This window comes from Ambystoma mexicanum, chromosome 12 (genome assembly GCF_040938575.1).
Source record: "Ambystoma mexicanum isolate Mex_15411 chromosome 12, UKY_AmexF1_1, whole genome shotgun sequence".
Lineage (NCBI taxonomy): Eukaryota > Metazoa > Chordata > Amphibia > Caudata > Ambystomatidae > Ambystoma > Ambystoma mexicanum.
The window spans coordinates 1,168,106,682-1,168,134,558 of record NC_090936.1 but is presented as its reverse complement, the minus strand read 5'-3'; the positions used below and the strand labels follow the sequence as shown (position 1 = coordinate 1,168,134,558).

Here is a 27,877-nt window from a genome sequence, read left to right as displayed (position 1 = left end):
TTTCAGGAGGGGCTGGAGAGTAGTGCAAGTGGCGGCTATTGAATTTCTGAATTGGAGGGGCGTAAATGTGTGAGCCTAATATGCAGGAGCGACAGAGCATAATGAGGGAACCTGAACCAAACAATGGGGGTTAAGGGAGTCCCAGCCACCCCCTGAGAAAATGTTTAAAATAATGGGGTGAAATGGTGCATTTTACAGCACTTTCTGTGAATAATTGTATAAAAGGTCACACAGTTTGCAATCAGTTTTGTATGGTAGTGCATGAAAAAAACAAATAGATGCAGGTCACCAAGAGTACAGAGGACCATTTTGCAACACATTATCATGATGCCTTTGCCCACAACATATGCCAGTATAAAACCCATTGTCATGCTGGATGTGCCCATGCATGCTGCAGCAATATATAACAGTGTGACCATATAAAGCCTCCCAACCCGTAAGAAATGCCATGCCACAGAAAGAAAGAATATCCATACTGGCAAAATCAAGGTAGGCTACTGTGCCACAAAATCAAAATTATATTCTCTTTTATTCTTGATGTAAAGTACAAAAGGCCATGGCATACAATACATGGCTAGACCGGAGCCACCAATGTCACCAGTCTAGCCATGTAATAACCCTTGGAGGCAAGTAAAAAACACCATGCTACAGTAAGAACTTATATGCAGACTGACAGTAGTAGTGCCAGTCTACATATACATTCTTAATGTGGCATGTCATTTTTTAGTTGGCATTAAGGGTAAAGCAAACATAAGTGTTATTACCTGACTATACAGGTATAAGCACACGTATGTTTGCTTTATCAAGGGTAAAGAAAATATAACATTTATATTGGTTTTACCCTTGATACAAACTTACTGTGCATCAAGAGCAAAGCAAACATATGATATGATAGGTTATTTATAACGCGATTAATACCCAGAGGTTTCTAAGCGCGGACCCGGGGATCGAACCTGTGTTGCTCCATGTCGGCTTGTTTCTAAGGCAAGCACGTTGTGGCTGTGCTATCCTCCCGAGACATGTAGGCCAGTTTAGCCATGTAATAACACTTATGTTTTTGTTTTACCCCTGATACACAGTACCGTGCATCAAGGGTAAAGCAATTGATAAGTGATATGTTATCACGTTTTCTTTACCCTTGATGCACAGTAATGTGCATTAAGAGTAAAGCAAAAAAACAATGTCATGGCCCGCCCCCAGCATCCCTCGCCCCTAAATTTAGGGCACACACACAAACAACACTTCATCCGATTCATACAACTCCTTGCAGGTACACATAACTAAAAGTAAACATACATTCATACATGAGAGCCAGTCGGCCAGTTTTCCAGTGCCCTGCCTCTCCCATTATTCTGCGCTACATTTGTTGAACTCTGCATACAAACAAAAAATGAAGAAATAACTGCATAGCGGAGGTCTCGCATCTTCGAAGAGGTAGATAGCACAGTCCAGTGAAAATAAAGTGCATGGGGACTTTGTTTTCTGGGACTCAGGTGAGCTAGCGGCCAGCCACTCTGGTGAAGGGACAGCAACACCCACCCATGGTGGCGGGCTGCCAAGGAGTAGCACAAAGATGCACTGTGCAGCCAACTTGCATACATTAGTGTCAGGAGCGCACTACTAATGTATCACAGGCTCCCAGCAACCATGTGGTTGCTGGGAGCGCATTTCACTGAGAGAGTCGTTAAAGGGCCCCTCTCAGTGAAATGCCAAAGGGGAAGAAAAACACCTTTGAATCCCTGTTTGGGGGATGGAAATACTTGTGTGACAGCCACGGTTTAAACCACAGCTGTTACACACAAAAAAAAATCATGACAGGTTCAGAAAGGACCCTGACATGATTTTCCGCTCTCCCTGTGCCTGTTTCCAACAGGTGCAGGGGGAAGACCCTCATTTCTACTCATTTAAAAAGACATCCTGTTTATGGATTCACAATGTGCTTTTAAATGCGCATAAACGCCTCCTTATTTGGGGAAATAGGAAAAAGGGAGGCAAGGCCCTCTAATTGAGCGCATCCAAGATGCGCTCATTCAGAGGCCCTTTGTGGATTGGGCTTCTCCTCTTTGTGTCACAAGTGACGAGACACGCAGGCGCATCTTCTCACTTGCACCCAAAAGCGTCCTGGTAATCTGGCCCTCAGAAAACCATGTCAATTACTCAGGCTCCCACCTACAAGGAATGCTTATGGGCCAACCCAGATTCCGTAGTGCCTCTTCTATAGGCTCCCTCTGATATCTCCACTTCCAACATGGCGTGAAAAATGGCTTGCTCTCCCGAAGAGATGGTTACGTCTTCATCTCTGCTTAGGTCGCATCCAGCTGCTCTCGCTGCCACTCAGGTGGGAAGCCGGCATAATCCTCAGCATTCTGGATGGCAATGAACGACCTCTACGTTAGGGTCCAGAGGATCCTCTGATGACACCTGTTTCACAAATGACACAAGAATGATTTCCAGCCTCAGAGATTGCCCAAGGATTTGTATTGACTTTTCAATTGTCTATATAACCGTCCTTCTCTCTCATTTTATAGAGCACCTCCTCTCTAACCTAGGCATCCTTGACCCTGGGTTAGTAGAGGGCGATTTCTGAACCCTCCTGTCTAAGGTCTGACTTAGACTAGATGGGGGGACTTAAATGTATCAAGATAATGTATTTCTGTCTAACCTCCCTAATTGACTTCCTAAAATTGTCCTACTCAATACCGCTGTTACTGGTCTAAAAGAGATGTGAGAAATGTGCCTTGGTGATTCCCTGTTTGAGTCAATTTTTCCCGTTCACGTTCAAGTTTTCCTTTACCTTTTCCCTTTTGTGTTCTTCTCTCCTTCCCCAACTCCTCCCGCCTATATTCACTGCTCCCTGTCCTTTGCACCTCTCACTCCTGGCCTTAGTCTCCGCCCATAGATGTTACTACCTACGATCTGATGTTTCTCCTCCCTCCTATACACTACCACTCCCACTGCCATACTACTGCTCTCTCCTCCACACTACTTCTCCCTCCTCCACACTCAGTCATCCTTCTTTCGCTCAGTTCCATGCACTTCACAATCACTTCTTACACTATCTAACCTTGCTCACTCACCATGCAAACACGCACACTGAGACTGCAGTACCTCTTGCACTCAGTATCCAATACCTCACCTTCTTCAGAATTTGCTTCCACAATCTGCTGCTACTTCCTTCCTCCTAATGGTCTCTTGGTCCACCATCTCCACCTCCTCTGACCTCATCTGAACAACCCACACTTCTTGTAGACTCTCTATTATACTTCTCCCTCCCTGTTTGGCTCCCTATCTCTGGCCAATATGGCCCTGCCTTCCCCACCCAGGACTTGTTGTATACTGGCAAGCTTACAAGTGGGGGGCTAAACCCTGGCTGGGTGATCAAGTTTGTGTTCGGGGGCTGTTTGCATTCTGCCCCAATGGTAAGCTCCATTTCTATCGGGACTGCAACCCCGGTTTTAACTCCTGGTGGTCTGGAGTAGACAGCCAGTGTCTGTGTGTCTCTCCCAGCGCTGGGGAACGCTGCACGGCTCAGATGTTGGCTTCATGCACCTTGCTCTGCCAGGGCTCACTGTCCCCACAGCCAGGACACTCGTACTATGTACTTCTGGAATATTGGTGTCTTTCAAACTAATCTCAGTCTTCTGTGGCTCGCGCTGATGAAGGTCTTGCTCTCTTCTGCATTGGCTCATCCTCCATGGAACTAAAACTAATGGGAAGAGACTGGCGAACATTTGTTGTTAGAGGAGGTATGGTGCGGGACAATTGTGGACTTCATAAAAATAGATTAACAGAAGGGGGGCAAGAATTGGGGCTCTCCGCTGGCACCGCCCGCCGCACGGGTAAGTCTGACATTGGAATGCTCCTTGATGGGCCTCCCACCCACAGATGAGAGGGGTTCCTGTCCCGGCTTGACAAGGCACAGTCGCACATTGAACACATCTACTTAAAACATTTCACTTGAAATGAAAATTGTTGAGAGTTTTACAGTTGATGATTGCTTGACAGTACACAAACACAAGAAAACACAAAGTCACATATATGAAGGAAATATGTAATTATTGTGGTTCGTCACAGTTGGACAACTATTGCTGACGCTTGTTTCACTCTACGAGAGTTTCTTCACAGCAAGAAGGTTAGATAGTACATAACACTATTTTAATAAGTGATATAAGAAGCGGATGTCATTTGTGGATTAAATGTTCAATTTAATCCTTGAGAGCTTTGTTAGCGAACATGTGTGCCGAACCCTGATGCAGACCAATTTTGGACAAGTTGTGTCAAACTTCAAAACTAGCCCAATTGCTGTGTATAAAAACATTAGGAAAACTAAATTATATAATACTCAAATATAGAGAATTAAAAATATAATATGGAAAGTTTTTCAAATAATTATCCTTAAATTTAACAATTATTGAACATGACATGACCTTCTTGTGCTAATTAAGTACACTCCAACCTTTTTCTGGTGAAGATGCTTGTGCAGAGTGAAACGTGTCACAAAAGTAGTCAACAGTGTTAAACTCCAAGATGTGCATATTTCCGTCAAACACATTGGGCCTCATTACGAGTCACCCGGTATGGAAATAACGGTGGCGTCAAACCCGCCACCACCGTTGTTTCCATACCGGGTGATCTCGAGTCCTGCAGGCGAGGTGTCATTCCGGCCAGGTCGGACCTGGCGGGTTTAACACCGCCCGCCTGCAGGCGGACGTGAAAACACCAACACCATCACGAGATGGTGCAGGTGTTTCCATGATCCCCATTCGGATTGAGTCCTATGGGACTCAATGGGAATGGGGTTTTACTGAATTTCGCCTCCGGAATTCCCAGGTCACCGGGGTTGTAATGCCCTGGTAATTCCGGGAATCACGGAGGCGGAATGGTAATACGAGTCCGGCGGTAACCAAGCCAGAAAACCGGCAGGCTACCACCGGACTCGTAATAAGGCCCATTGTGTGTAATCTTGTGCCTATATACGGCCATAGACCAGAGCAAAGTTACTCTACTCACACAAAGGCACATTCCAATGTAAACTCCATTACACTGCTCCAGAACTGTCAAAGGAATGGCAAGATGAAGACATCTTGCTAATGTCTTTCAAGGAAACACTGACCTCCTCTCACCATCTGGCATTTGGGCCACAGCACCACTACCAAGCGCAGTTTCACAATGGCAGCTGGCAATGGCCAAGCCCAAGATGTCAATGGGGTCTAGATAGTTCTCAGTTGGGCAACCTTCCCACCCAAACCTTCCACCCATTACCCCAGCACCTGATTCTCTGTGCTAGCCCGCAAAACCTCCTTAAGATGTTGGAGCATGTCGCCAATTGAAGCCAGCAAAACACACTCTGCATTCATAGCAAGCCAGGAGGAATGGCCCTTTTGAACTCTCAGATTATGGAGTCACAATGTTCCTCGGGAGTTGCTTGGCCCACCTACTTCCCTCTAGCCATGTGATAACTGCAGCGTTTGTGAATATGCACTATTCACCCAGCACTAAGGTATAAGAGGAAATGAGATAAAATAATGAACCCCGCTGATCAAACGTCTGATGGGCTGCATGAAAAAAAGGGGGAATGAAAAAACAACATACGCCCCAGAAATCCGTACTCGCACCCTTAGCAATTACTTCCTCAAATATCTAACTCTGAATTCACTCACTACTTACTCTTCCCTTAATATGTGCAGCCATCTGCTAAGTTTCCACAGTTAAAAGACTCATTTCATGCTGACCACAAAGCCTTCTCTTCACCTACTTTCAGATTCTACCTGACAATGCCTGCGAGGAGTGGTGATCGGATCTGAGCGGACTGGATAAGCTGATAGTGAGTTTTAGCTGCCGGATAAATGCCTCAGTCCTCGTGGGCTTCTATACCTCCTATGAAGAAATTCAAATCTGATTGCCTATTAATCCAGGCCTCTTACTTGAAATTACAAGAAGTGTTCTACTAGCAAGCATGCACTAAAATATCTTTTAACTCCTAAGCCCCTGTGTAATGCGGTATACCCAACACCTAACTATTCTTATAGAAAGTATTGGTACAGATACTTGATTAATTAAGTCAGTGCCAACCTATCAAAAACTGTAATGCAATTTGAATGGATTTTCTTATTCTTTTATAATAGTCTTATTACATACAGTCTTTCTTACAAAGATCTTGAATCATTTGTACACAAATATGTCTACCGTTGATCATTACGCAGTATGCAAGTCTCAAATGTGACTACAGTGTTCACTTTAAATTTGAAGGTTCTCTGATGTTTTTACCAAGTATAGTGGTTGTCAGGGGTTCCCCGTAATGAGATATAACAATGGTTTCCCATCTCTGCGTACCCCGTAACCGTGTGTAAGTGTGCTGTGACAATTTAAAGGCAACATTGCAGTCACATTTGAGACTTTCATACTGTGTAATGATCAAGGTACATGCATGGCTATTTTAATACCACAGATGGGTCGAAAGTACATGTATGGAACAAGAAGGATATTTCATATCCCTGAAGAAGAGCAATAGGCTCAAAACACCCGTCCGCTTTGATTTACTAAAAAACTATAGAGACTTGACTAAAAAACTGTAGAAAGGTTTTTGTACAAATGATGCAAGATCTTTGTAAGAAAGAATGTATAGAATATGGCTATTTTAAAAGAATAAGACAATATAGTGAAATTGAATTACAGTTTTTGAAAGTAGGAGTGAGAGAAGCGCCCCATGAAGCTTGATCCCTTAAAGGATGCTTCTGGATATTGGTGGATAAAATAAAGCTTGATCGATACAATACAATATGTAGGCTATCCTACACCTTGCCTGGGCTAATGCACCAGGCCATCAAGCCAATGGAACATGGGCCTCCACACAGCGCCAACCCAGCAGTCCAGGTAGAAAGCCTCGTTGACCTATATTCTGAATGTTCTGTTGGCAGTGGATGTTTACATGGAGGACCCAGTGTGAGTCCTCGGGGACAGAGCACTCTAGGACGAATCCCAACATCAATAAAATCACTCTGAATCAGATAGTTATTGCACTATCCTGCCCTCCCACAGAGATATTAGTCTAGCCCAAGACTGCTATCATCACGATCACAGTGAGCTTAGTGGATGTCTAAACGCGGATTGCGGATCCACAAAAGGTTATTTAAGCATGAAATAACATACCCACTATTACTCTTTGTCATTCCACACGGTAAGACTAAGTGTGTGCTACCCCCACAGCACAGCCACCCTACCCCTGCCAGACCTGCAGAAAAAGAAGCACCCACAGGTCTTGGCCATGGCGGGCAGAAGAAAAACTGCAATGATGCAATCTCTAGGACCACATCTTGGCTATTATTAGAACATTGCATGATCAAAAAGCAACAGGTGCCACTCTTACCCGGAGGAACCCATAGAGGCAAGTGGACATCCAGTTTGTCAGCAGTTTCTCCACGACAGACTCGGTGCGCCGCAGCATGAGTTTAGGCTGAGCGTTGCTGGCCTGATCCATGAGGGACCTGGTCAAGACTTCCAGGATATGGGTTAAGTAGATGAGCTTAGTTTGTAGTGCAATGGTCAGAAAAGATGCAAACCTGCACCTGAAAAGCAAGGAACAGTCCCATTGTTATGAGTGCATTGTGTGGCTGACTTTCTCCTAAAAATGCAGAACAGATTTGCATTCTATGACTCGATCCGGTTATATAATTGTTAATTGGTTAGGTCGCCTGCACAGAACCTGTCAGAGAGCTTCATGGAGTCAACGAATCAGCTTCTTTATGCTACATTTTACAGAATGAATCTGAGACAATTACTGCAGAATGGCGTAGTGCCCCAAAAGCAATCACATTTATTTGCAAATATGTTTGGGGTTCAGCATGTCCACTGGTTTGATATTCCAAGGTAATCCATCTGGAAAACTCCAAAATTACTACAAATCTAAAACTGTTGAAAGTCTCTTGAGGCTATTTTCCATTGAAGAACTATGGGCCTCATTGCGAGTTTGGTGGTAATTTGGAGCCAATTACTGCCAAAATCGGATACTGTTACCGTCACTTGGACCCATGGGTTTCCCCACGTGATTATAAGTGGTGGCAGGGCAGTGTTAGTCCCCAGTTATGAGGGTTTTTGGCGGAATTCCCACCGACGGTATTACTGAGTGGTAATTCCACTGATTATAGGAGAAAAAGTGGAGGATTTACCTCCAGCATCATGCCAGGGGTAGATACTCCACTTTATACCAAAAATCAGCGGGATTACCATGTGGTAATTCCACTAGTGGTAATTCCGCCTAAACGTGTAACTTGGCCGTAAGGAAAAAATGTAGGTAAATCAGTTGCTGCCAAAAAATGGCAGTGATGGAATTACTGACACAGTTTAACGCACCACCATATTCAGAGTGAGCCCCTATAGCCTCTATCTGCTGCTCAAATCCAAAGGTCTACAAAGAAATTGCAGTCAGTAAGAAGAAGAAACTGACAAATACCTTCAAGGCAAAATGAAAGCAAATGGATTTTGTGATTTCCTGTGATCCGTGACAATGAGCTGGTTTAATTTTTGTGTGACGAATTATAATAATGAAATGTTATATAACTCTTAACATTTTGTTCATAAAAAGTCAGCTGTCTGTTTAGTGAATTGCATGAACACGTATTTATTGTAGTATAAAATCAAGTGAAATAGTATACATCAATTAATTAAATTAATGCAAATACAATTTTCTAAAATTAAACTATCTACATAAATATCAGCAACCAGAGAAACATATGTAATATATTACTTGGAAACCTGGAATCTCTGTATAAAGTCCTGCACACCATATTCTCATTACAAGCTTTTTGTGACATCACCACTCACCTTTAATAAGAAAATAGCCTCCTTACTATGCATGTAGTAACTTATTAGAGTTGGTATGTGATGTCGCAATGCCTGCTGCTTGAGCCATCACAGAGCAGAATTTCAGCTGCCACTGCTGCACTTAATTAAAACTGTGACTATGTTAAGATAGGTGAGCAAGAACCTACCTGCATGTTATTTATTTTAGACTACAAACCGTTTTTATATTCGTTTTTTTATTAAACTGCTTAAACTATTATTCTGCAACACATTATAAGCTGCATATTAACGTTGTTTTCAATTCCAAATTCATGATTACTTGTATCAACAACTTTAAATGAAGCATGATGTGCATATCAAAGGGGTTGACAGTGGAGGGCCATTATTATAAGGAATTCGCACCCAGGGAAGGGCGCTCAGCCAATCAGGTGGCTAGAACAGCAGGCGAGTCTACACATTCCCTGCCCGCTGTCCCTGCCCCTCCACCCCGAAGCCCTTCTCTGGGTGGCGCCATTTTTATTTTGTTAATGTGGTGCGGCAACAGTGAGCCTCTCCTTGTTGTCCTCCCCACCACACCCTCCCCCCAAAATTCCCCGATCCCGTTTCCCTTTTGGTCATGGAACTCCTCAGTGACTTGCAACTTCCTTAACACATACAGTAGGAGGTACTTTATCCCATTATATGATTACAAGAGATAACGATTACTGCTTTGTGAAGTGTTTGGACAGTGAGTGGTGATTTAAGGCGTTAGTAATTAGATGTTGTGCAACATGAAGAATGCACCGGGAAGAGGCTTCTGGATTTAGGCTCAGTGGTGCATCGACCAAATTAGACCAGTGTTTGGGGTTGGGGGGGGCACAGTGTTAATAGTATACTGTCCCAAGACAGAGTATTAATGATTCTGCTGATGTGAATATCAGTAATGGCATGTGGGTAAGACACAGTTTCCAGGATATGGCTGATAAGTGTAGTGTGAATGCTATTCACAGTGTTCATGTAATGGGAACTACACGCTGATAAGTGTAGTGTGAATGCTATTCACAGTGTTCATGTAATGGGAACTACAGGCTGATAAGTGTAGTGTGAATGCTATTCACAGTGTTCATGTAATGGGAACTACACTAATGGGAACTACACGCTGATAAGTGTAGTGTGAATGCTATTCACAGTGTTCATGTAATGGGAACTACACGCTGATAAGTGTAGTGTGAATGCTATTCACAGTGTTCATGTAATGGGAACTACAAGCTGATAAGTGTAGTGTGAATGGTATTCACAGTGTTCATGTAATGGGAACTACAGGCTGATAAGTGTAGTGTGAATGCTATTCACAGTGTTCATGTAATGGGAACTACACGCTGATAAGTGTAGTGTGAATGCTATTCACAGTGTTCATGTAATGGGAACTACAGGCTGATAAGTGTAGTGTGAATGCTATTCACAGTGTTCATGTAATGGGAACTACAGGCTGATAAGTGTAGTGTGAATGCTATTCACAGTGTTCATGTAATGGGAACTACACGCTGATAAGTGTAGTGTGAATGCTATTCACAGTATTCATGTAATGGAACTACACGTGCTATTTACTGTTACCGTAGATTTCTTAGAATACCATTTCCCCTTCACCGTAAAAGGTAGGGGACATGTTAAATGTGGAATGCATAATAGGTGGGGTGTAGGGTAAGGGTATAAGTTAGGGTAGGGAGGGGTGAGAGGAGGCCGCATAAAAAAAAGTAGAAATAGTAAAAAGATTGAATTTTTCGTGAAATGGATTCGATGAAATATCCATTAGGAGAAATATATTCAAAGAAATCACATACATCGGCTATTTACAGCACCAATGGTACACCTGATGGCCCTGTGTTAATAGTATGGGTAATGGGCACGGTCTGAATGGTTTTCACAGTTTTTTTGTACGGGTGATAGCCACAGCATTCATGGTTTCACTGTACTAATGTTTCTGCATAGAAGATGGGGGTTGGCCATGAATAGATCGAATAAGAAATGTCCGAGGGAGAAAAAAATTAAAGTTATTTGCCCGAAAATGACTTTCGGTTTTCCCTCCCGTGGACATTTCTGGCAACCCGCTTCGACCCACCCCCTTACGTACCTGTTGTCGGCACACCTCCTTGTGTGCCGCCGTCTCCTGCATCCCACTGCGACGCCGTATACCTTCACTTACGTGCTTGGGAACTGGTGCCGCTGGGTCCCCTTTTCTTTTTTCAAAACTCTGTTTAATCAGGAGCGGGGGGCACCCCGACAACCTCCAATGGCATTATAGTGAACAAGGGTGCGGGGGACACCACTGCAGCTCCTGCTCCCCTGGTTCACTATTATGACACCGAATGGGGGATTTGTTTGACATTTTAGGCTGTACGTCATTTTCGTACAGCCGATTTTCGTACAAATCTCCCATTCTGATTTTTTTTCTCTCGAATATTTATACGGATTCCGAAGATGGGCACAGCGTTAAGGGTCGAAGTGTTAATTGTGGTCAAAGCCTCAAGTGTATGGGCAACATGCACGGGGTGACGGGTAGGGGTAATAGTGTGAATGGAGCATCCAAGGAGCATATTGTTAACTGGGTTCAAGTGGTTAGTTGCACCGGAGGTGGGTGCAGTTGGAATGGAACTCACAGTGTTCATGTTATGGATGATGGCCACAGCATTCATGGTATGAATCTAACTGTGTATGTAGTATGTAGATGGGTGCGCCATGAAGGGTGTGCTTAACAGTAACAATGTTAATTGCGTCGCAAGTCTCAAGTGCATTGGCAGCAGGCACAGGATGACGGGTAGGGGTAATAGCAACCGTGTGATTGGCCCTCAGAGTGTAAATGGTGCTTCCAAAGAGCATCGTGTTCATTGGGTTCATGTTATTAATTGCCAGGAAGGTGGGCGCAGTCTTGAAGGCACTCGCAGTGTAAATGGTATGCAATCTTATGGAAAGTGGCTGCGGTGTGAATGGGATGGGGGCCACCCGCACAGTCAGTGGCATGTAAGATGGGCATGGTGTTATGGCTCTGCTTCTGGTCGCCCTCTCTTATTAGTGGCAGGTTGTGAGGAAGCAGATTGCTCTTGGCATCCCTTAACCAAAAGGATCTAGACACGTTAGCCCTAGCGCACAGAGGGCAGTGCTTATAGTAGGACAGGGCTGCGGGTTCAAGTGCTTGGCAGCCTGGCCCTCCATTCCCGACACTAAGAGATGAATTGACCACCAATCCACGCTGATGGCGGACGACTGATATCAACAGGGACTTCATGACCTGCACATGGGTGCTAGGGGCACATATGAAGAGATTGGCCTTCAGGAGTCTATTGTCTGAAATGCTACGTTTACATTTACACCCCTAGAAGGCCTACAGTCCCAACCTGTTTCAAACGTGAACACCATGATAACCCTTACCTGGGGAGCGTGGCTTTATTTTTTTGATTTTCCTGAAGAAAAGGACAATTCTAATTGCATTTAGGTTTCCTGTTTCCCCTTTGATTCTTTTGAATAATATATTCCTCTTCTAATTTAAACGTTGGTTTATCACATGAATGTACTTGTCCCTTGATGACTTCAACGTAACCAGGTAATAAAGCAATATACCTGTCCTTGATTGAAAAGGCTTTCTGCTTCTCCATAACGTGGATGAGGGTCACAAGGAAGCGCTTGTTACAGATTAAATCGCCCAACAACGCCATGCATTCATCCTGGCCGTCACCGTCTGGGCTCTGAAATGGCTACACAAAAATGGCAAAATGAGCAACAAATAGAAGCAAACAATTATTGCACGAAATTCTGAAAACAACAACATAAAACTATTACAGGTCATTTTCCCAAAACACTCTAGAGTACATGTGTGAGGCCATTTAAAAAATCTTTCTAAAAAATAAAAAACACACACACACACACACTACACACACCACACGCTCCCCTCCACACAGCAGTGCGATACTGTAAGGACCTCAAAGAGTCCCTCAGTGGAAGGGCCTGTTTTAATAGCAAAGCCAGGACCCACGTATTACTTAGGAACTTAGTTGATACACAACCTAACAAAGGTACAGTAAGTCCTCCCTAAGCTAGGAAAACAGGGGACATGTGTTGGACCATGTGGCGTTCTGATATACTATTTTCTACTCTTTGCTTCATGGATTCTGGGACTGTATATTAAATCATTTTTCACCTATAAGCATATGACCAAAATGCGGGGCCGCAAGGATTTTGGTACTGCCCCCTGGTGACATCTGGACATCTACACTGAATCTCGATGAAAGGGGGGACAGTCCATGGGCATGTAACGTGCACCTTTGCCTTGGATCCCCTCTTACGGCAAAAAGGTGGAGTGATCTGTAAACGTGCATTCATGTGGGTCAGTGACTATGCAGTGGGTGAACGGAGTAAGATCATACCTTTCACTGAGAACCAGATGAGGAAAACTGCTACCATACCTGTGGAACGAGATCAGCCAAACTGCCGCCCCGCCCCCGCCCATCTCCACACGCCCTTGGGACATAGTCTCTCCAGTCATCTGATGGGAATCCCAAAGACCACAGCAGGATCTGGTGAAATACTGAGACTGCTACCACCCCCTCATAAGAGCACTCTTGGGCCCAGGGGGACCATGGTAGGATATGACATGCTATGGTAAGTCTTAATGGGAATATCTAAGGCAGAATTGATATATGCACGTGAACTAATAGACACCAAAAGAGAGTGCTCCAAGGGAGAATAAGACGCTGGAAAGGTTCACGTGGCTTCAGGAATGTAGTTTCCTGGCAGATCATAACCTGGAAAGATCATTTGGCCATTTGGTACATGAGTTAGATCAAGGACCAATAGCAATCCAGGAAACCTAGGAAGGATCACAATGAATGTCAAGAGTTCAGCTGAGTCTTGCCAACATACAAAGTCTTTTCACAATAGCAAAACCTTAGGGAGGCACTCCATAGGAACCTAGCAAAACCTAAAATGAGGAGAGAGCCCTAGCAGTTCCCAGAGCAATGATTGGATGCACATGCTAAGCTTTGGATGGAGGACAAGATGACTGGCCTAGCCTGAGCACCTTCACTGCCTGTTCCTTCAGACTGCAAGGATGGTCAGGCATGAAGGACGCATTGTGCCAGTGATCCTGCGATCTTAGAGTCACCATGAGTTCTGTAGCCTTGACCCCAAGAGGTGGTGGGTGGATTTTGCAATTGCTCATATCCCTGTGGTGGACTTTATTTTATGTCTTCTGGGTGGGCGGTTGAATTGTGCAACAATACTGAAACTCTTGATGTAGTCAGTGGCCTGGCAGCTGGTGAATGAGGGGCAGAAAGCCATTGAGGGGGCACTCCCCTTCTGTGCTGAGGCAGTGTGAGCCAGAAGGGGGAGACCACGGAAGCCTCATGTGAGCAGATAGGAATTTGACAGATACTCATGTCAGTGCTTGCAGTTGCGATGATCATCCAGAAGGGAGCAGGCCGCCCAGTGTTTGACATGGGGTGGGTTGAAGCTGTGGGCGGAGCTAGCGATATATATTGCAGAATGTCCTGGGGTCCAGAAGGTTGTTTAGTCAGTCCAGTTGTGGATCAAGATGAGGGTTGTGGCGGAAAGAGGAGAACCCTTAACAGCAGCTTTCATTTCAGATTTTGTCTCCTGCAAGCAGTGAAGCATATATTGTGTGAGGTCTCAACAGAGCTTACATTTCTAGGGAATGTCTTCGTAGACCCAAGTATGAAAAACACCGCTGAGGCCACTGAGTTCATAGGGCATCCCGTGTAGCCTATGCACTGGCCCACAACCAGGTATCCATGAAAACATATTGCTAAGAGCTCCCTGGCTCACAACAGTCAATCAATGTAACGAGCTAGAAAGAACTGAAAGAGATGAGAGGGATAGAAATAGCAATCCTAAGTTTCATTGAAAGAAATGGTGCCACTGACCGTGAAAGATGAGTGCAGCTCTGGCAGCAACATGTGCTGCATTCACATGGCCCTTAAAGGATTGGGGGCAGTGGGATACATGGGCGTGATGACCTCCTAGGGCTTTGAATTGGGTGTAATCATATTAAGGGTGCCCCCTTAACTTGGACTGTTAAACATAACTGTCCAAAGACACTGATCATTAGCAAATTGAAGACAATATTGTGTGTAGCAGTGCGTTTTTGTGTGTGCTCACAAAAGCAATATGAGATGAGATACCCACATGGTCGTCATTCATGCTAGGAAACAAAAGAATGTTCAATTTATTACCAGTTTGGTCTGGTTACCGTCTATGAAAAATGAAACTTAGAAGTATGTAAGAACTTGTGGCGATTGTGCTGAAGCAAAAACCTTCCCAAAAGAATAAGTAGACTATTGCTGCCAGCTTACAAATCTAAGAAACCATGGCAGCATACTATGTTTTTTATTTTTTTACAGATTGTCCTGCTTCCCAAGAGAATACTGGTCATAGTAACCACATTTTATAAGGTGACCCATTGTTCCGTAATAAAGGATTTGGAATCAGGAATGGTCTTGGCACATGCTTTCTTTCAAGAGAGTCATTCTTTGAATTCTCTCGGTCTTTGTAAGCATTTTCATTACCCAGTTCCCCTTTTAATTCTGGAAAGCATTAAGCAATATTTTAATGAGCCAACCACATGCATTATTAGTCATTCATCCTCAATACAATGGGCAAACCGATGGCATTAATACGACATTTGAACAGTATTCGTTGTGCTCTATCAATCAAAATGAGGGTCATTGAGAAGAATTGCTTTGTATTTATTTTTTGGCAATGTAGCAAACAACTCATCAATGCCGTTCAGTTTACAAACCTGCCACTCTTGATTAGTTACAGCCATTCAGTGTCAATAGCCTGAAATATGATAAGCCTGCTACAAGTCTACCGTGAAGAATTACAAGCAACGTGTGGAGGCCAAAGAGGCATCAGTTCACAAGGCCAGTCATAGACTGACTCAGGAATAGAAATGTTGCATATCTCTAAATCTCTTAGGAAATTTCAGCCATTCTTTGCGGGTTGTAGGGTAACCCTGAGTTTGAGGTGCAGGAATCGTTTACAGTATGAGTAGAGGTCAGAAGAAAGTGGATGTGATGGAGCTGAGACTTGGAATGGGTCATACCTGTGGAGAAGGAGTTGCAGTTCAGACCTGAAGAGGTTTTGGTGCACAGAGGTGTTTGTCGGCATGGAAGCTCTGTAGAGAAATGTTGCATTTCTATTGTGATTTCAAGTCTGAAGTGGCCATAACATGGCCACTTATTGTTTTCATTATAATTGAATGATCAGTGGAGAAATCCCGATTTGCACCATGGAGAACAATGTGCACCATTAGACCACTCCACAGGCTAATGATGCCCGAAAAATAAATTTTATTTACTGTAGTGACTACTGTACTCCTAGTCCTCTGTCCCGTTAACTCCATACTTATGGGAAAGCCTGCAGAGCGGAGGATGGGACTGGAACCATGACAAGCCCAAGCACACTTCCCCTCTTAAGAGTTTAGGGGGCGGAAGCGGGCCACATACGCGTAGCGTGACCTTGTCCTATGCCCCGCCTCCCACATCCACCCATGGGGAAAAAGCCAGGGGAGATGGCAGTGGGAGAAATCTTTCGGTATCACCTGATGTGTACTTTGAAGTAGCCGGAGATGCTTGCCCCGCGTGGCGTCCTGTTGAACGAAGGAACATCCTTTTTTTCTTAGCACCCCGGGTTACCGCTTTGGCAACCCGGGGTGCTAATAGCATTAATCCCCCATTTCAAGGGCTGGAACGGGGGTTGACAGACCCAGGCAGGCTAGCTGTGGTGTTTTATGTTGGGCCACAACAGCTTCAACTCCGACTCGATCCTCGAAACCAATTTGCAGCGCTTCCCAGCCAATGGCAAAGCTCTACAGGAGCAGGCTGGGGAAGTTAGTGTGGCTCCAAAGGAGGTGGGAGGGAGGCGGCCATGATGGTTTGGAGCACCATCGAGTTGAATTCCAGGCAGTGTGGCAGGGCAGGAAAGGGCTTGCCTGCACTGCTCACACAGGATGAAGAAAGATACCCAGCATAAACTGAAGGAAGCGAGGGGAGAAGAGCAGGGGAAAAAGATAAAATAAAGTTACTACAGGGAAGCGGTGAGTAAATAGAAATAGAAAAAGAGGGCTACATTAGACGTCCGAGCCGTCCAATGTGGAGAAAGTGACTGACAGGAAGGAGCACGGGAGGTGCGGCATAGGGTGTGGTCGCGCTCTGCGCAAGTGGCCCACTCCCGCTCTCACAATTCCTAAAGGACACACGCACTTGAGCTTGCCATGAGTCTGGTCCTGTACCCGTTCTGCAGGAACCCCCGTAAGTATGGTAGAAAAAGAACAGGATTTAGGAGTACTTTGAACCTGTACTCTACTAAATCGGGCTGCCCGATCTTGACAGGCACCTGGCACTCTGTGCTGCCAATTTCGGAACGGAAATGTCTACTGGAAGGCATTTTGATAGCCATAGCTGCTGGAAATACCATATTCTGTGACCAGAGTAGCTGGGAGTAATCCAGGGCTCAATCCTTGGAGGCGCTAAATTAATAACACATCAATAAAACCCAGCAACAGTAATTACCTTTATTGTGACATTTTACTGTACAAAAGCTAAACATTAGGACTCCAGAGACAAGTATATAAAGCCCTCTTTGCATTTGGTTTTCACAGCTATTCGTACACGGCCTCCAGGATGCAGAGAATATATTTTTTCAGATATTATACGTAGAATCGAATTGCAGACTTCATGAATGGAGACGTGACTTTTTTAAATTTATTTTTTTGCTCACCAATTGGGAAGGACCATAATAATGGTTGGTTGCCCATAGGGAGAGAGGCAACTGGTGACGTAATGAAGGTTGTGACGTGGACTGAGGTAACTTGAGATTTCTTTACCTGTGAAGAAGCAACCATGTAACCGGGCGACAGAGGTTCTCTTGGGAGTCTGTTATATATGTGATGAGGGCATTGAAGGGACCTGCTGGGAGAAAGGGGCCTGGCGTCCTCTCCTCGTGGGGGTGAAGCTGTGCAGTGCACGGGTGGCCTAGAGATGGAAAGCCCAGCTAGAGCTGTCCGGTTATCTACTAACATGGAGGACAAAAAAAGCAGCAGCCTCTACTGAGCGAGAGGAGTCCATGGGAACGCTGATGGTTCCGGGAGAGCGGAGCGGCAAAGAGGAACGCAAGATGCTGCAGCCAAAGAAAATACTCCAAGGTGTCATGCCCTGACCTGAGGAGCCAGCTCTCAGACCAGAGAAGGGGAGGCAAGAGGCAGAGCATCTGGGAATGCTACTGTAACCAGAGAGGAAGAGATGAACAGTATCTGGAACCAGACAAAGAGAAGCCCAAGAAATAACACTGCGAGAGACAGGCCTGAAGCACCTCGGAGTCGCTGGCTAGAGGGGCAGTGCTTGCTGGGATTTTGAATCCAAATTTCCACAATGAAGTAAGAAAAATGTGCGATTTGAACCTGCTGCATGCTGGGAAAGTGAACAGAAATTCCCAGAGAGAATTGAGAAAATGAATTGGCGGATGCCGGGATATTGAGACCGAAATTAAACTGCTGTGAACTGGGATATTGAATCCAGATCTGTGGGGAAAACTACTCGTGGTAAAATCACTTCATGCTGGGCTATTGACTCGAAATTCACAGAGCAAAATCCTTATTTGTGAAACTGGTGTAGGCCAGCAAATGGAACCCAAATTCTGAGAGCAAACTAAAAAACTACTTCTTGAACTGCCTCGTGTCGCGGCATTGAGTCCAAAGTCACCTCGTGAATTGAGACGCATACTTGTCATGAAACAGCTTCTTGGTCGAGTACTGAGTTCCAATTCCAGGAGTGAACTGAGAAAACGAGTTATTCAGAACCTGCTGCGAGACTGAGACCATTATTCCTGAATTAACCCAGAAAAGATGCATGCTGGGTTACTGAGTCCAACAACCAATAACTAAGTGAACTAAGCAAACCCTAACTCTGTTCAATTCTTGCTGACTGGTCGTCTGGTTCACCTCCAGAGCCTTACAAGTCCCAGGTTCCCATGCCAGTCTTTTGCACTTGCCTGCGGGCCACTACACTATGCTCAGCACTACTGCACTTTCTGTCTACACTCCATGAGCGGGGCAACCTCTCTGCACTTAACCCAGGGCCCTGCTGCACTGGACTTGTTTCTTCCACCCACTCCCCCCTTTCCTCGCACCTCTGTCTGTATGCATGTCTGTATGCATGCCTGACCTAAATGTACTAGGACTAGTTTGTTTGTTTGTCCTGTCGCCCTTCCTCCCCGCCCCCCCTCGCTAGCTTGGTCGCTACGGTAACCCTTCATGCACTTGCTCTAGGAGAAACACTTACACTAGGAGAAATGCTGTGGGCCTAGACGTCATTTCACCAAAATCCAGGGGTAGCGGAAGTGACACCACACGACCCTTGACCCCCTGATGACATCACAGGAAGTTATGTAATTTGACACCACCTCAAAGTGATATCGCGGGAAGCGATGGAACACAACCTTTCACCCGTTGACAAAACAGGAAGTGCCATCACATAGCATTGTACACTACGAAAAATATGGTTACGATATCACTATAATGTGATGTACATTTCATACCTGACTGGATCGCCATATGTATCATTAAGATCAGTGCGTATAGGCCCATATTGCCAAATTACTGTGATTGCAAGCAGACGTCCATGACCAAATGATAATGATGTGTTATTATATAGCACTTACGCTTAAGTGCTTTACATAGAAGAAATATACACCCAATATCACCCAACCTGTGTTGGTACTCATTTATTGACCTCAGAAGGATGAAAGGCTGAGTTGAGGCGTTTTGAGAACAGACTATATCCGTGACTCACCCCCTAAAGTGTGCCTGAAATAAACCTTTAATGAGTCTAGCAATTATTGTATAGAATTCCAGAAAGACACATTTTTTGGCATTCCTATTCTTTCTTATTTAGGTTCAGTGCTGAAAGTGTTAGACTTGTGGCCCTCATGTTCTTAATTTTCTTCTTTTTTTAAGGGGCCTGAAGCTAGCCACTCCTGAATTAAAGAGCCACATGGTGCTGGCCACAGCCCAGGAGCTTCCATTGCAAAAAAAAAAAAAAACGTTTAAAAAAAAATTTTTTTTAGAGGTCATAAGGGAGACTACAGAGGTCGCAAAGGAGACCTCAGAGGTCGCACTTGCGACCTCTGGCGACCCCCAAATGACGTCCCTTGTTAGATCATTCAGAAACTTCAAGGCCTAAGAATGATAACTGTATTCCCTTGAACCCTTCCAGCCTTAAAGTGCTTTGAAGCACTCCACCTGTGTATCAGCGCTGTATAAATAAACAATTACAATTACAATTACAGGCCAATCCTGACTACTATCACAGTTAGCAGAATAAGGTTTTCAGTTGCCATCTATCGTTTCCGATTTTGTCACACATTTTAACATACATGAACATGTAAAGGGTTTCCAAATCGTATTGTGCAAGAATAATAGCCTGATCTGTTGGTGTGAAGTCTGACCACCACGGAACCGTGTTAGTGCAGTGGAGAGCTCCCTCGACAGTGACTTCATTTGGGGGGGTCTGAACAGATCCCTCCTTAGAAGTCATGTTTGTGATTCTCCTGCTTTGGAGAGCAGCTGATTTCTTATGTATTTGATTCGTGGACCTGGCAAGTTGTGTGATCGTAGTGTATGTCAGCTATATCCCGCAGGATTTGCGCAGCACTGTAACTGTGTATACAGCTGCATAGAATGCACAGGTGAAGACGGGCGATGTTGAGTGCGAGATCAGAACCCCCTGGCGGACGGTGGAGAAGGTGGATCGTGCCACCCGGGCGCCTAATAAAGACCTCTGTGATGTCGTCACGTAACTCCTTAGTCACGTGGAAAGGACACGGGGGCCTCGGGAAGGGGAGGGACGGGAAGTGACGTAGGATAATCACTCCTGGGTATTGAGTAGGAGAATAAAGGATGTGTTGACAGAAGCTCCGTGTCCGTGCCTTATTCTGAAGTGTGGTATCTATGCACATCTCGACACTGGCGACGAGCGAGTTCACGCAAATCATCACCTTCCGGCACTTCAGGCGTAACGGCTGTGTACGGCGTGAGGCGGGTGGGAGTGGATATACTCCCCGCCAACGGAAACTCTTCCCAGGAGTCCGAGCTGGGTCCTGCATGCACCTGTCAACAGCGACAAGTATTTTGCGGGTGGAGCACGGCGACTCCCTGCAATTGTCACGCATGTTTTAGCAAGTGGAGCGCATCGGCTCCTTGCGACCTCTCGCGTCCAGAGTGGCGAATTTACTCGTGAATAGAGCGCATCAGCTCCTCACGCAGAAGCGCGTGAGTGGAGCGTGTCGGCTCTTCACAGCGTCTTCCTCGCCAACAGCGTGCGGGAGACGTGCGGGTGGAGCGCGTCGGCTCCCCGCGACGGCTCGTCTTCCGTGAAAGGAATTTAGCGTGTGAGTGGAGCGTGTCGGCTCCTCACAGCGTTTCCCGCCAAAAGACAGCGGCACCAGTGGGTGGAGCGCATCGGCTCCCCACGCTCATACAGGTACGCTTGCATTAAGTAGAACACACGTGTATGGAGCACAGCGGCTCCACACGCAGAAGTATGTGAGTGGAGCGTGTTGGTTCCTCACAGCGCTTTTCCCGCCAAAAGACAGTGGCACCAGTGGGTGGAGCGCATCGGCTCCCCACGCCGCAACCTGTCACGTCACACGGAACGTCCACCATTTTCAAGTCTTCAGAATAAAAAAAAAACGTAGCAGTTATCCTCCACTACACTTACTAAGTGCGCAGTTATATAATTTCTGTCATGCTTGATGACTCGTCTGAGGAATCACTAACAGTACAAGTAACTCCTGCCAAAACAACACGCACAAGCATGACGGATGGCCTGATTACACAACTACCCCCCAATTTTGACCTGAGTGACACCAGCACACTGGGACCAAGATGGAAAAAGTGGGTGAGGGATTTTGAAGTGTGTCTCAAAGCAGTGGGCCCTTTAGAGGATGAAAGGAAACACAGTTTACTCACCCATGCCATAGGATCAAATGTGAGAGACATTCCAGATGAAATTCCTGAAGATGACATAGACACCTACACCAAACTGAAGACAACCCTAACCAACTACTTCACGCCACACACAAACGTGGACTATGAGCGTCACATCTTCCACACCACTAAGCAACTAAAAGGTGAAACAATGGATGCATTTGTGATGAGATTAAGAATAAAGATGAAACACTGCGATTTTAACAACTACTCAAATGAGGAAGCGCTTCGCTCACAGATAATTGTAGGGTGCGAAAGCAGTGATTTCAGAAAACGGCTCCTACAAAAGGCTCGAAATCTGGAAGAGATTCTACGCCTGGCTCGATCTGAGGCGGCACTAACAGCACAGGTGGAAAGTCTTGAGGGCATCACCATCATTCATGGGAAGCATGAAAATCTACACAAACTGGAGAGCACCACCAAAGGAAACACAGATCCATTTTGTTATCGCTGTGGACATGAATATCCTCATGAAGGCATCTGCCCCGCCATGGGTCAAATTTGTTCCGCATGCGGGGGGGGGGGAAAATCATTACAAGGCTGTGTGTTTCATCTATCGCAGCAAAATGCGAGGAAGTGGAAGAAATAGACGCTCCTCACCAGAAAGAGAATTTAGGCGCATGAGTCCCAATCGTGAGTCACACTACCAAAATGACGCAACACGCCGCCGACAACGAGAAGAACCGTCAGATAGAAGACAATCAAAACCCACACATGAGTGGCGTGACAACAAATCTTCATCCTCCGGGCGGAGAAGACGTCCCCGGAGATATGTCAGGTGTCTGGTGGAACAATCACATTCTGACAGTATCTCTAGTACCTCCTCAGAGGACAAACCCAAGAAGGAATCAAATCCACGCAGAGGAGAACCACGGACAAAAGGCTACCTATATGCACTTGGAAACCCCAAGGCAAAAGAGAACAGCCCTACTCTCATCATCAATGTCAACCAAGTGGCTGCAGAATTTCTGGTGGACACAGGAGCCACGGTAAATGTGGTGAGTGAGGAAGTATACAACAACATGCCAAATGCACCACGTTTGCAACCAGCTAGAGCGCTCATTTTTCCATATGGCTCCAAGACGCCGCTACCGTGTAAAGGTTTCTTCACGGCGTCATGTCGATACAAAGATCACGTGAAGGAAATACCCATGCATGTTCTCGAAGCAGCCACTGACAGTGGATGCATTCTTAGCTACAAATCTGCGGTCGACATGGGCCTGATTCATGTTCTATATAGACTCATGATGCACAAGCACCTGGACCCCACCGCCAACATTGACATGATTTTCCCTGCATTGTTCAGAGGACTCGGAAAATTGAAGGACAGACAAATTGAACTACATATAAACAGCAACATTCCTCCGGTAGCGCAACACTACCGTGGTATTCCCATCAATATACAAAAACAAGTGGAAACTGAATTAATGAAACTCTTGGAAGCGGACATAATTGAACCTGCTGAAGGCCCCACTCCGTGGGTGTCTCCCATTGTGCCAGTCCCGAAAAAAGACTCCGCTGACATTCGCATTTGTGTGGACATGCGAAGACCCAATGAAGCAATCTTGAGAGAACGTCATCAATCTCCCAGAATAACGGACATGGTGCATCTGCTCAATGGAGCAACAATATTTTCAAAACTGGACCTCAATAAGGGGTACCATCAATTAGAACTTCACAAAAGGTCCAGATACATCACCACTTTTGCTACCCACCTGGGCCTCTACAGATACAAGCGGCTCAGTTTTGGAGTTTCTTCAGCGGCCGAAATATTTCAGTCGGAAATTCATAACATAATAAAACACGTACCAAATTATTTGAACTATAGTGATGACATTTTAGTGTTTGGACAAACTCAAGAACAGCATGACGACACCCTCATGCGTGTGTGCATGGCACTGGAGGAAGCACACCTCACCCTGAATAAGGACAAATGTGAATTTAGAAGACCAACCCTGCGATTTTTCGGCCACATCTTCTCCAAAAATGGAATGACACCTGATCCTGGAAAAGTCAGCGCACTCACAAGCACGACACCACCAACCTCCGTCACCGATCTGCGATCATTCCTGGGTCTAGCAAGTTATTGCACGAGATACATCAAGGATTTTGCATCCGTCAGTGCACCCTTGAGAGCCCTCACCAAACTTAACGCCGAGTTCCGATGGACGGATGAATGTCAACAAGCGTTCCAAATTATCAAAGATCGCATCGCAGATGCCAAAAACATGGCATACTTTGACCCACAGAAGCACACAGAATTGATAGTGGATGCCAGTCCAGTGGGCCTCGGAGCCATTCTGACTCAACTTGATCACAAAGATGGACAGTCCACACACATAGTATCTTATGCCAGTCGCAGCCTCTCAAAAACTGAACAAGCATATTCACAAGCGGAGAGGGAAGGCTTGGCGGTCGTGTGGGCATGCGAACACTTTCATCTCTTCCTGTATGGGAAACCTTTCACCATAGTCACAGACCACCAGGCATTATTGTTCATCTATGGAAATGCTCAAGCCAAGATGCCTCCCAGAATAGCTCGATGGGCCTTAAGGCTACAAGACTATCAATTCAACATCATTCATCGACTAGGAAAAGAACAAAATCCAGCAGACTTCCTTTCGCGTCATCCCAATCAAGATTGCAACTCCGATCCATCCATTACAGATCAATACATCATGTATGTGGTCCAAGAAAGTACACCACCAGGTCTGGACATGGAACAAATAGCCAGGGAAACCAACTCAGACACTGCAATGCAGATCATCATGAGATGTCTTGAGACAGGGCACTGGAAACAGGCAAAGCAACTCAAAGAAAGTGCGGAAGAAGAGACCAAGCAAGACATCACCTGTCTGCTCACAGTAAGGGAAGAGCTTGCAGAAACAGAAGGACTCTTACTAAAAGGGACAAAACTAGTGATTCCCCAGTCACTAAGAAAAAAGGTCCTTGAGCTTGCGCACGAAGGACACCGGGGAATAACGTCTACAAAAAGGATGTTGCGACAAAGGGTGTGGTTCCCTCAAATGGACACACAAGTGGAAGAACTACTCAAGAACTGTCCCACGTGTGTGGTTCTCAACCCTCAAACTAGACCTGAACCGCTCAGCATGACGGAATTGCCCAACGGAACCTGGGAAGAAATCGCAGTAGATCACTATGGTCCTTTGGAAGGGGGTGAATATATCCTTGTGGCAATCGATGAGTATTCAAGATTCCCAGATGTGCAAATTGTACCATCAACAGCAGCATATCACACCATCCCTGCATTGGATAGAATGTTTGCTATATACGGAATTCCAAAAGTAGTGAAATCAGATAATGGACCCCCATTTACCGGACAAGACTTCAAAACCTTCGCGGAATACATGGGTTTCCATCACAGAAAGGTAACACCGTTGTGGCCTCAAGCGAACGGTACCGTTGAACGATTCATGGGAAGTGTCAAACGCACCACGCAGATAGCTCGCTTGACGGGAGAGCCGGTGGAGAAACTACTGTGTAAGCTCATGAGAGACTATCGCAATACCCCACACAGTACCACTGGCAAATCACCATCAGAAGTCATGTTTGGTAGAAATGTGCGAACGAGACTACCCCACATAGAACTAGAGGAAGAACGGTACAAAGGTGATGCTGAAATGAGACAACAAGACGCGTCCCAGAAAATGAACATGAAAAACACGGCAGATAAGAAGAGGAGAGCCGAGGAGAATAATCTGGAGCTGGGAGACATCGTCGTTGTGAGACAGCCACAAAATCGCAAAAACATGGCGTCGTTCAATGAAGAACCCCTCACCATCACACAGAGAAAAGGCTCTTGCATCACGGCTGAAGGGACTACGCGCATGGTGACAAGAAACAGCTCTCACTTCAAGAAAATGCCAGGGATCATTCCCCTAAGTGAACATCCCGTGACAAGGGACACTCTGGTGCTGGATGCACCCTATGAAGGAGACCAAGAAGATTCCGACACTGATGAGCCCCGTTGGCTACCTCAGGAATCGAGCGAAAGAAATAATTTGAGACCTCAGAGAACTCGAAGAAGAACCCCGCGTCTTATTGAGGAGATGCCCTGACCACGAACTTAATGTTTAGTATCGGGGGGGGGGGGGTGTGATGTCGTCACGTAACTCCTTAGTCACGTGGAAAGGACACGGGGGCCTCGGGAAGGGGAGGGACGGGAAGTGACGTAGGATAATCACTCCTGGGTATTGAGTAGGAGAATAAAGGATGTGTTGACAGAAGCTCCGTGTCCGTGCCTTATTCTGAAGTGTGGTATCTATGCACATCTCGACAACCTCGACTAAGTCACTGGCCCTGCAGCACAATCACAATACATGAAAAGCACAAGACAAAAGACAGGAGCTCGCTCGGGGCCAGCAGAGTGGGTGTTGCCGAGGAGGGGATGTGGCCCTTCCTAACGAAGCAACAGGAGGCTGCACCACCAACTCTTGGCTTGCAAACTGGTCAGATAGGGGAGAGGAGAGGGAAGGCCGTGCATTTCAGCAGCCCAGCAGCAGAGCTGTGAGATGCTGGCTAGTGATGCACAAGCAGAAGTACTCACAACTGCTATAAATGCAGGAGAGCAAACTGTGGCCTAAAACTGCTGCTAGTTGCAGGTGTTGCGAGGGTTCACTCACTGCACTTAAATTAGTGGCATCATTTCGTAGAATGTAGTCCTTAAACCACTATAAGTACCCCAATCTTGGCTTGCATTTCAACAGTCAGATTCTCAAGGCGGCAATGGTGATGGGAGAACCCTTGAGCCAGAGGGGGTGATATTCAAGAGCTATTTTGATTGGGCTTAGGGAGTAGACAGCTATCAGGGTGCAGGGACAACGGGTAAGCAGAGGGGTGTCAGATGAGAAAATGGCCTGAATCTGAAGGTGGCACAGGAGAGCTTTGAGGGTGGCAACGCAGTGCTGTGGTTGTTAGTGGATGGGTGGGGTGTGGGTGTAAAGGGAGAGGACTTCTGGAGGGTAAGGACAGGCCACAGGTGCGCACTGATATGGATACAAGCAGTAGGAACTTGTTAAGGGACTTGTGGCCTGCAGTGTGTCAGCCTTTCCAGTGGCAACGAAAGGAGATGGGGGTGACCTGGGAAGGGAAGCAAAGCTGAAGCAGCGAAGGGGGGATAGAGGGAGAGGTTGGCAACAGTGTTCTTACTTGCTGCCCCTCCAAGCTTCTCCGCGTGTACCTGAGAGAATTACATTTGCAGCGATTGACATTCAACTCTATTGAAGCAACTGTGATTCTCCAGCTCTAAGCAGATGCCGAATGCTTCCTAAATAACTCTATTTCCATGTGACAGTGCACTACTTCAGAGGAGCTTTGAGCGAGTGAACTTACTGGAGGCACGATGCTACACAGCTCTTCAATTAAGTTAGAATTGGGGCTGGTGGACTGAAAGACACAAAAAACAAAACATGTATAAATATATTACACCATAAATATTGGGTGCTTTGAAATAGTATTTTCTTATTGTATAAGCGCCTAACAAGCAAACAATGAAATAAATAAATACCAGTGTCAGCTATTAAATGCAAACTTATCAAGAAACCGTTAGCCATAGTGTGTCCTGTTAATCTACTGTTTCTTGACTAACCGAAGGCCATGCTGCGTCTATTGAATAATAGTGGGATGGCCAACAGATTGCCATATTGTGACCTATTAAATTACAGTGTGTTGGCCATGCGTTATCCTCTGAAAAGTGAGCATCTAAAGGATGTTATCATGATAGTGCTTTGAAACACATTATGTATAGGCGCTATATAAATGAACTATCATATCATGATGAACATGATATCCATAGAAAATAACTCTATCGTGTTTGCATCGATCAACGACTTCCTTATCTCCGACACAGGCGGTCCTCATGATACCCCACACACCACACACCTCCACTGCAGTGATTTGGCAATGACCTTCACCCCAAAATCAATACACAAGCAGAGGTGACCAAAGTATCAAAATATTGATCATTGACTTGCAAACATTGATTGGAGAAAAAAAAGCCAATAGACAGCCCTGGCCATGGTTTGC

The 27,877-nt window shown here is 45.6% G+C and overlaps 1 protein-coding gene across 2 annotated transcripts in view; it reads right to left on the bottom strand.

Moving 5' to 3' along the window:
• PLXNC1 (plexin C1) overlaps positions 1-27,877 on the bottom strand; it is a 1,076,103-nt gene that overhangs the window by 386,976 nt on the left and 661,250 nt on the right. Inside the window, exons 18-20 of one of the 2 annotated variants that reach the window (XM_069629799.1) lie at positions 27,185-27,238; positions 12,394-12,527; positions 7,367-7,565 (exon numbers count right to left, since the gene is read on the bottom strand). In XM_069629799.1, the coding sequence (XP_069485900.1) occupies positions 7,367-7,565; positions 12,394-12,527; positions 27,185-27,238 (387 nt within the window). The remainder of the gene's footprint in view (positions 1-7,366; positions 7,566-12,393; positions 12,528-27,184; positions 27,239-27,877) is intronic. The other variant, XM_069629800.1, reaches the window with a different exon arrangement.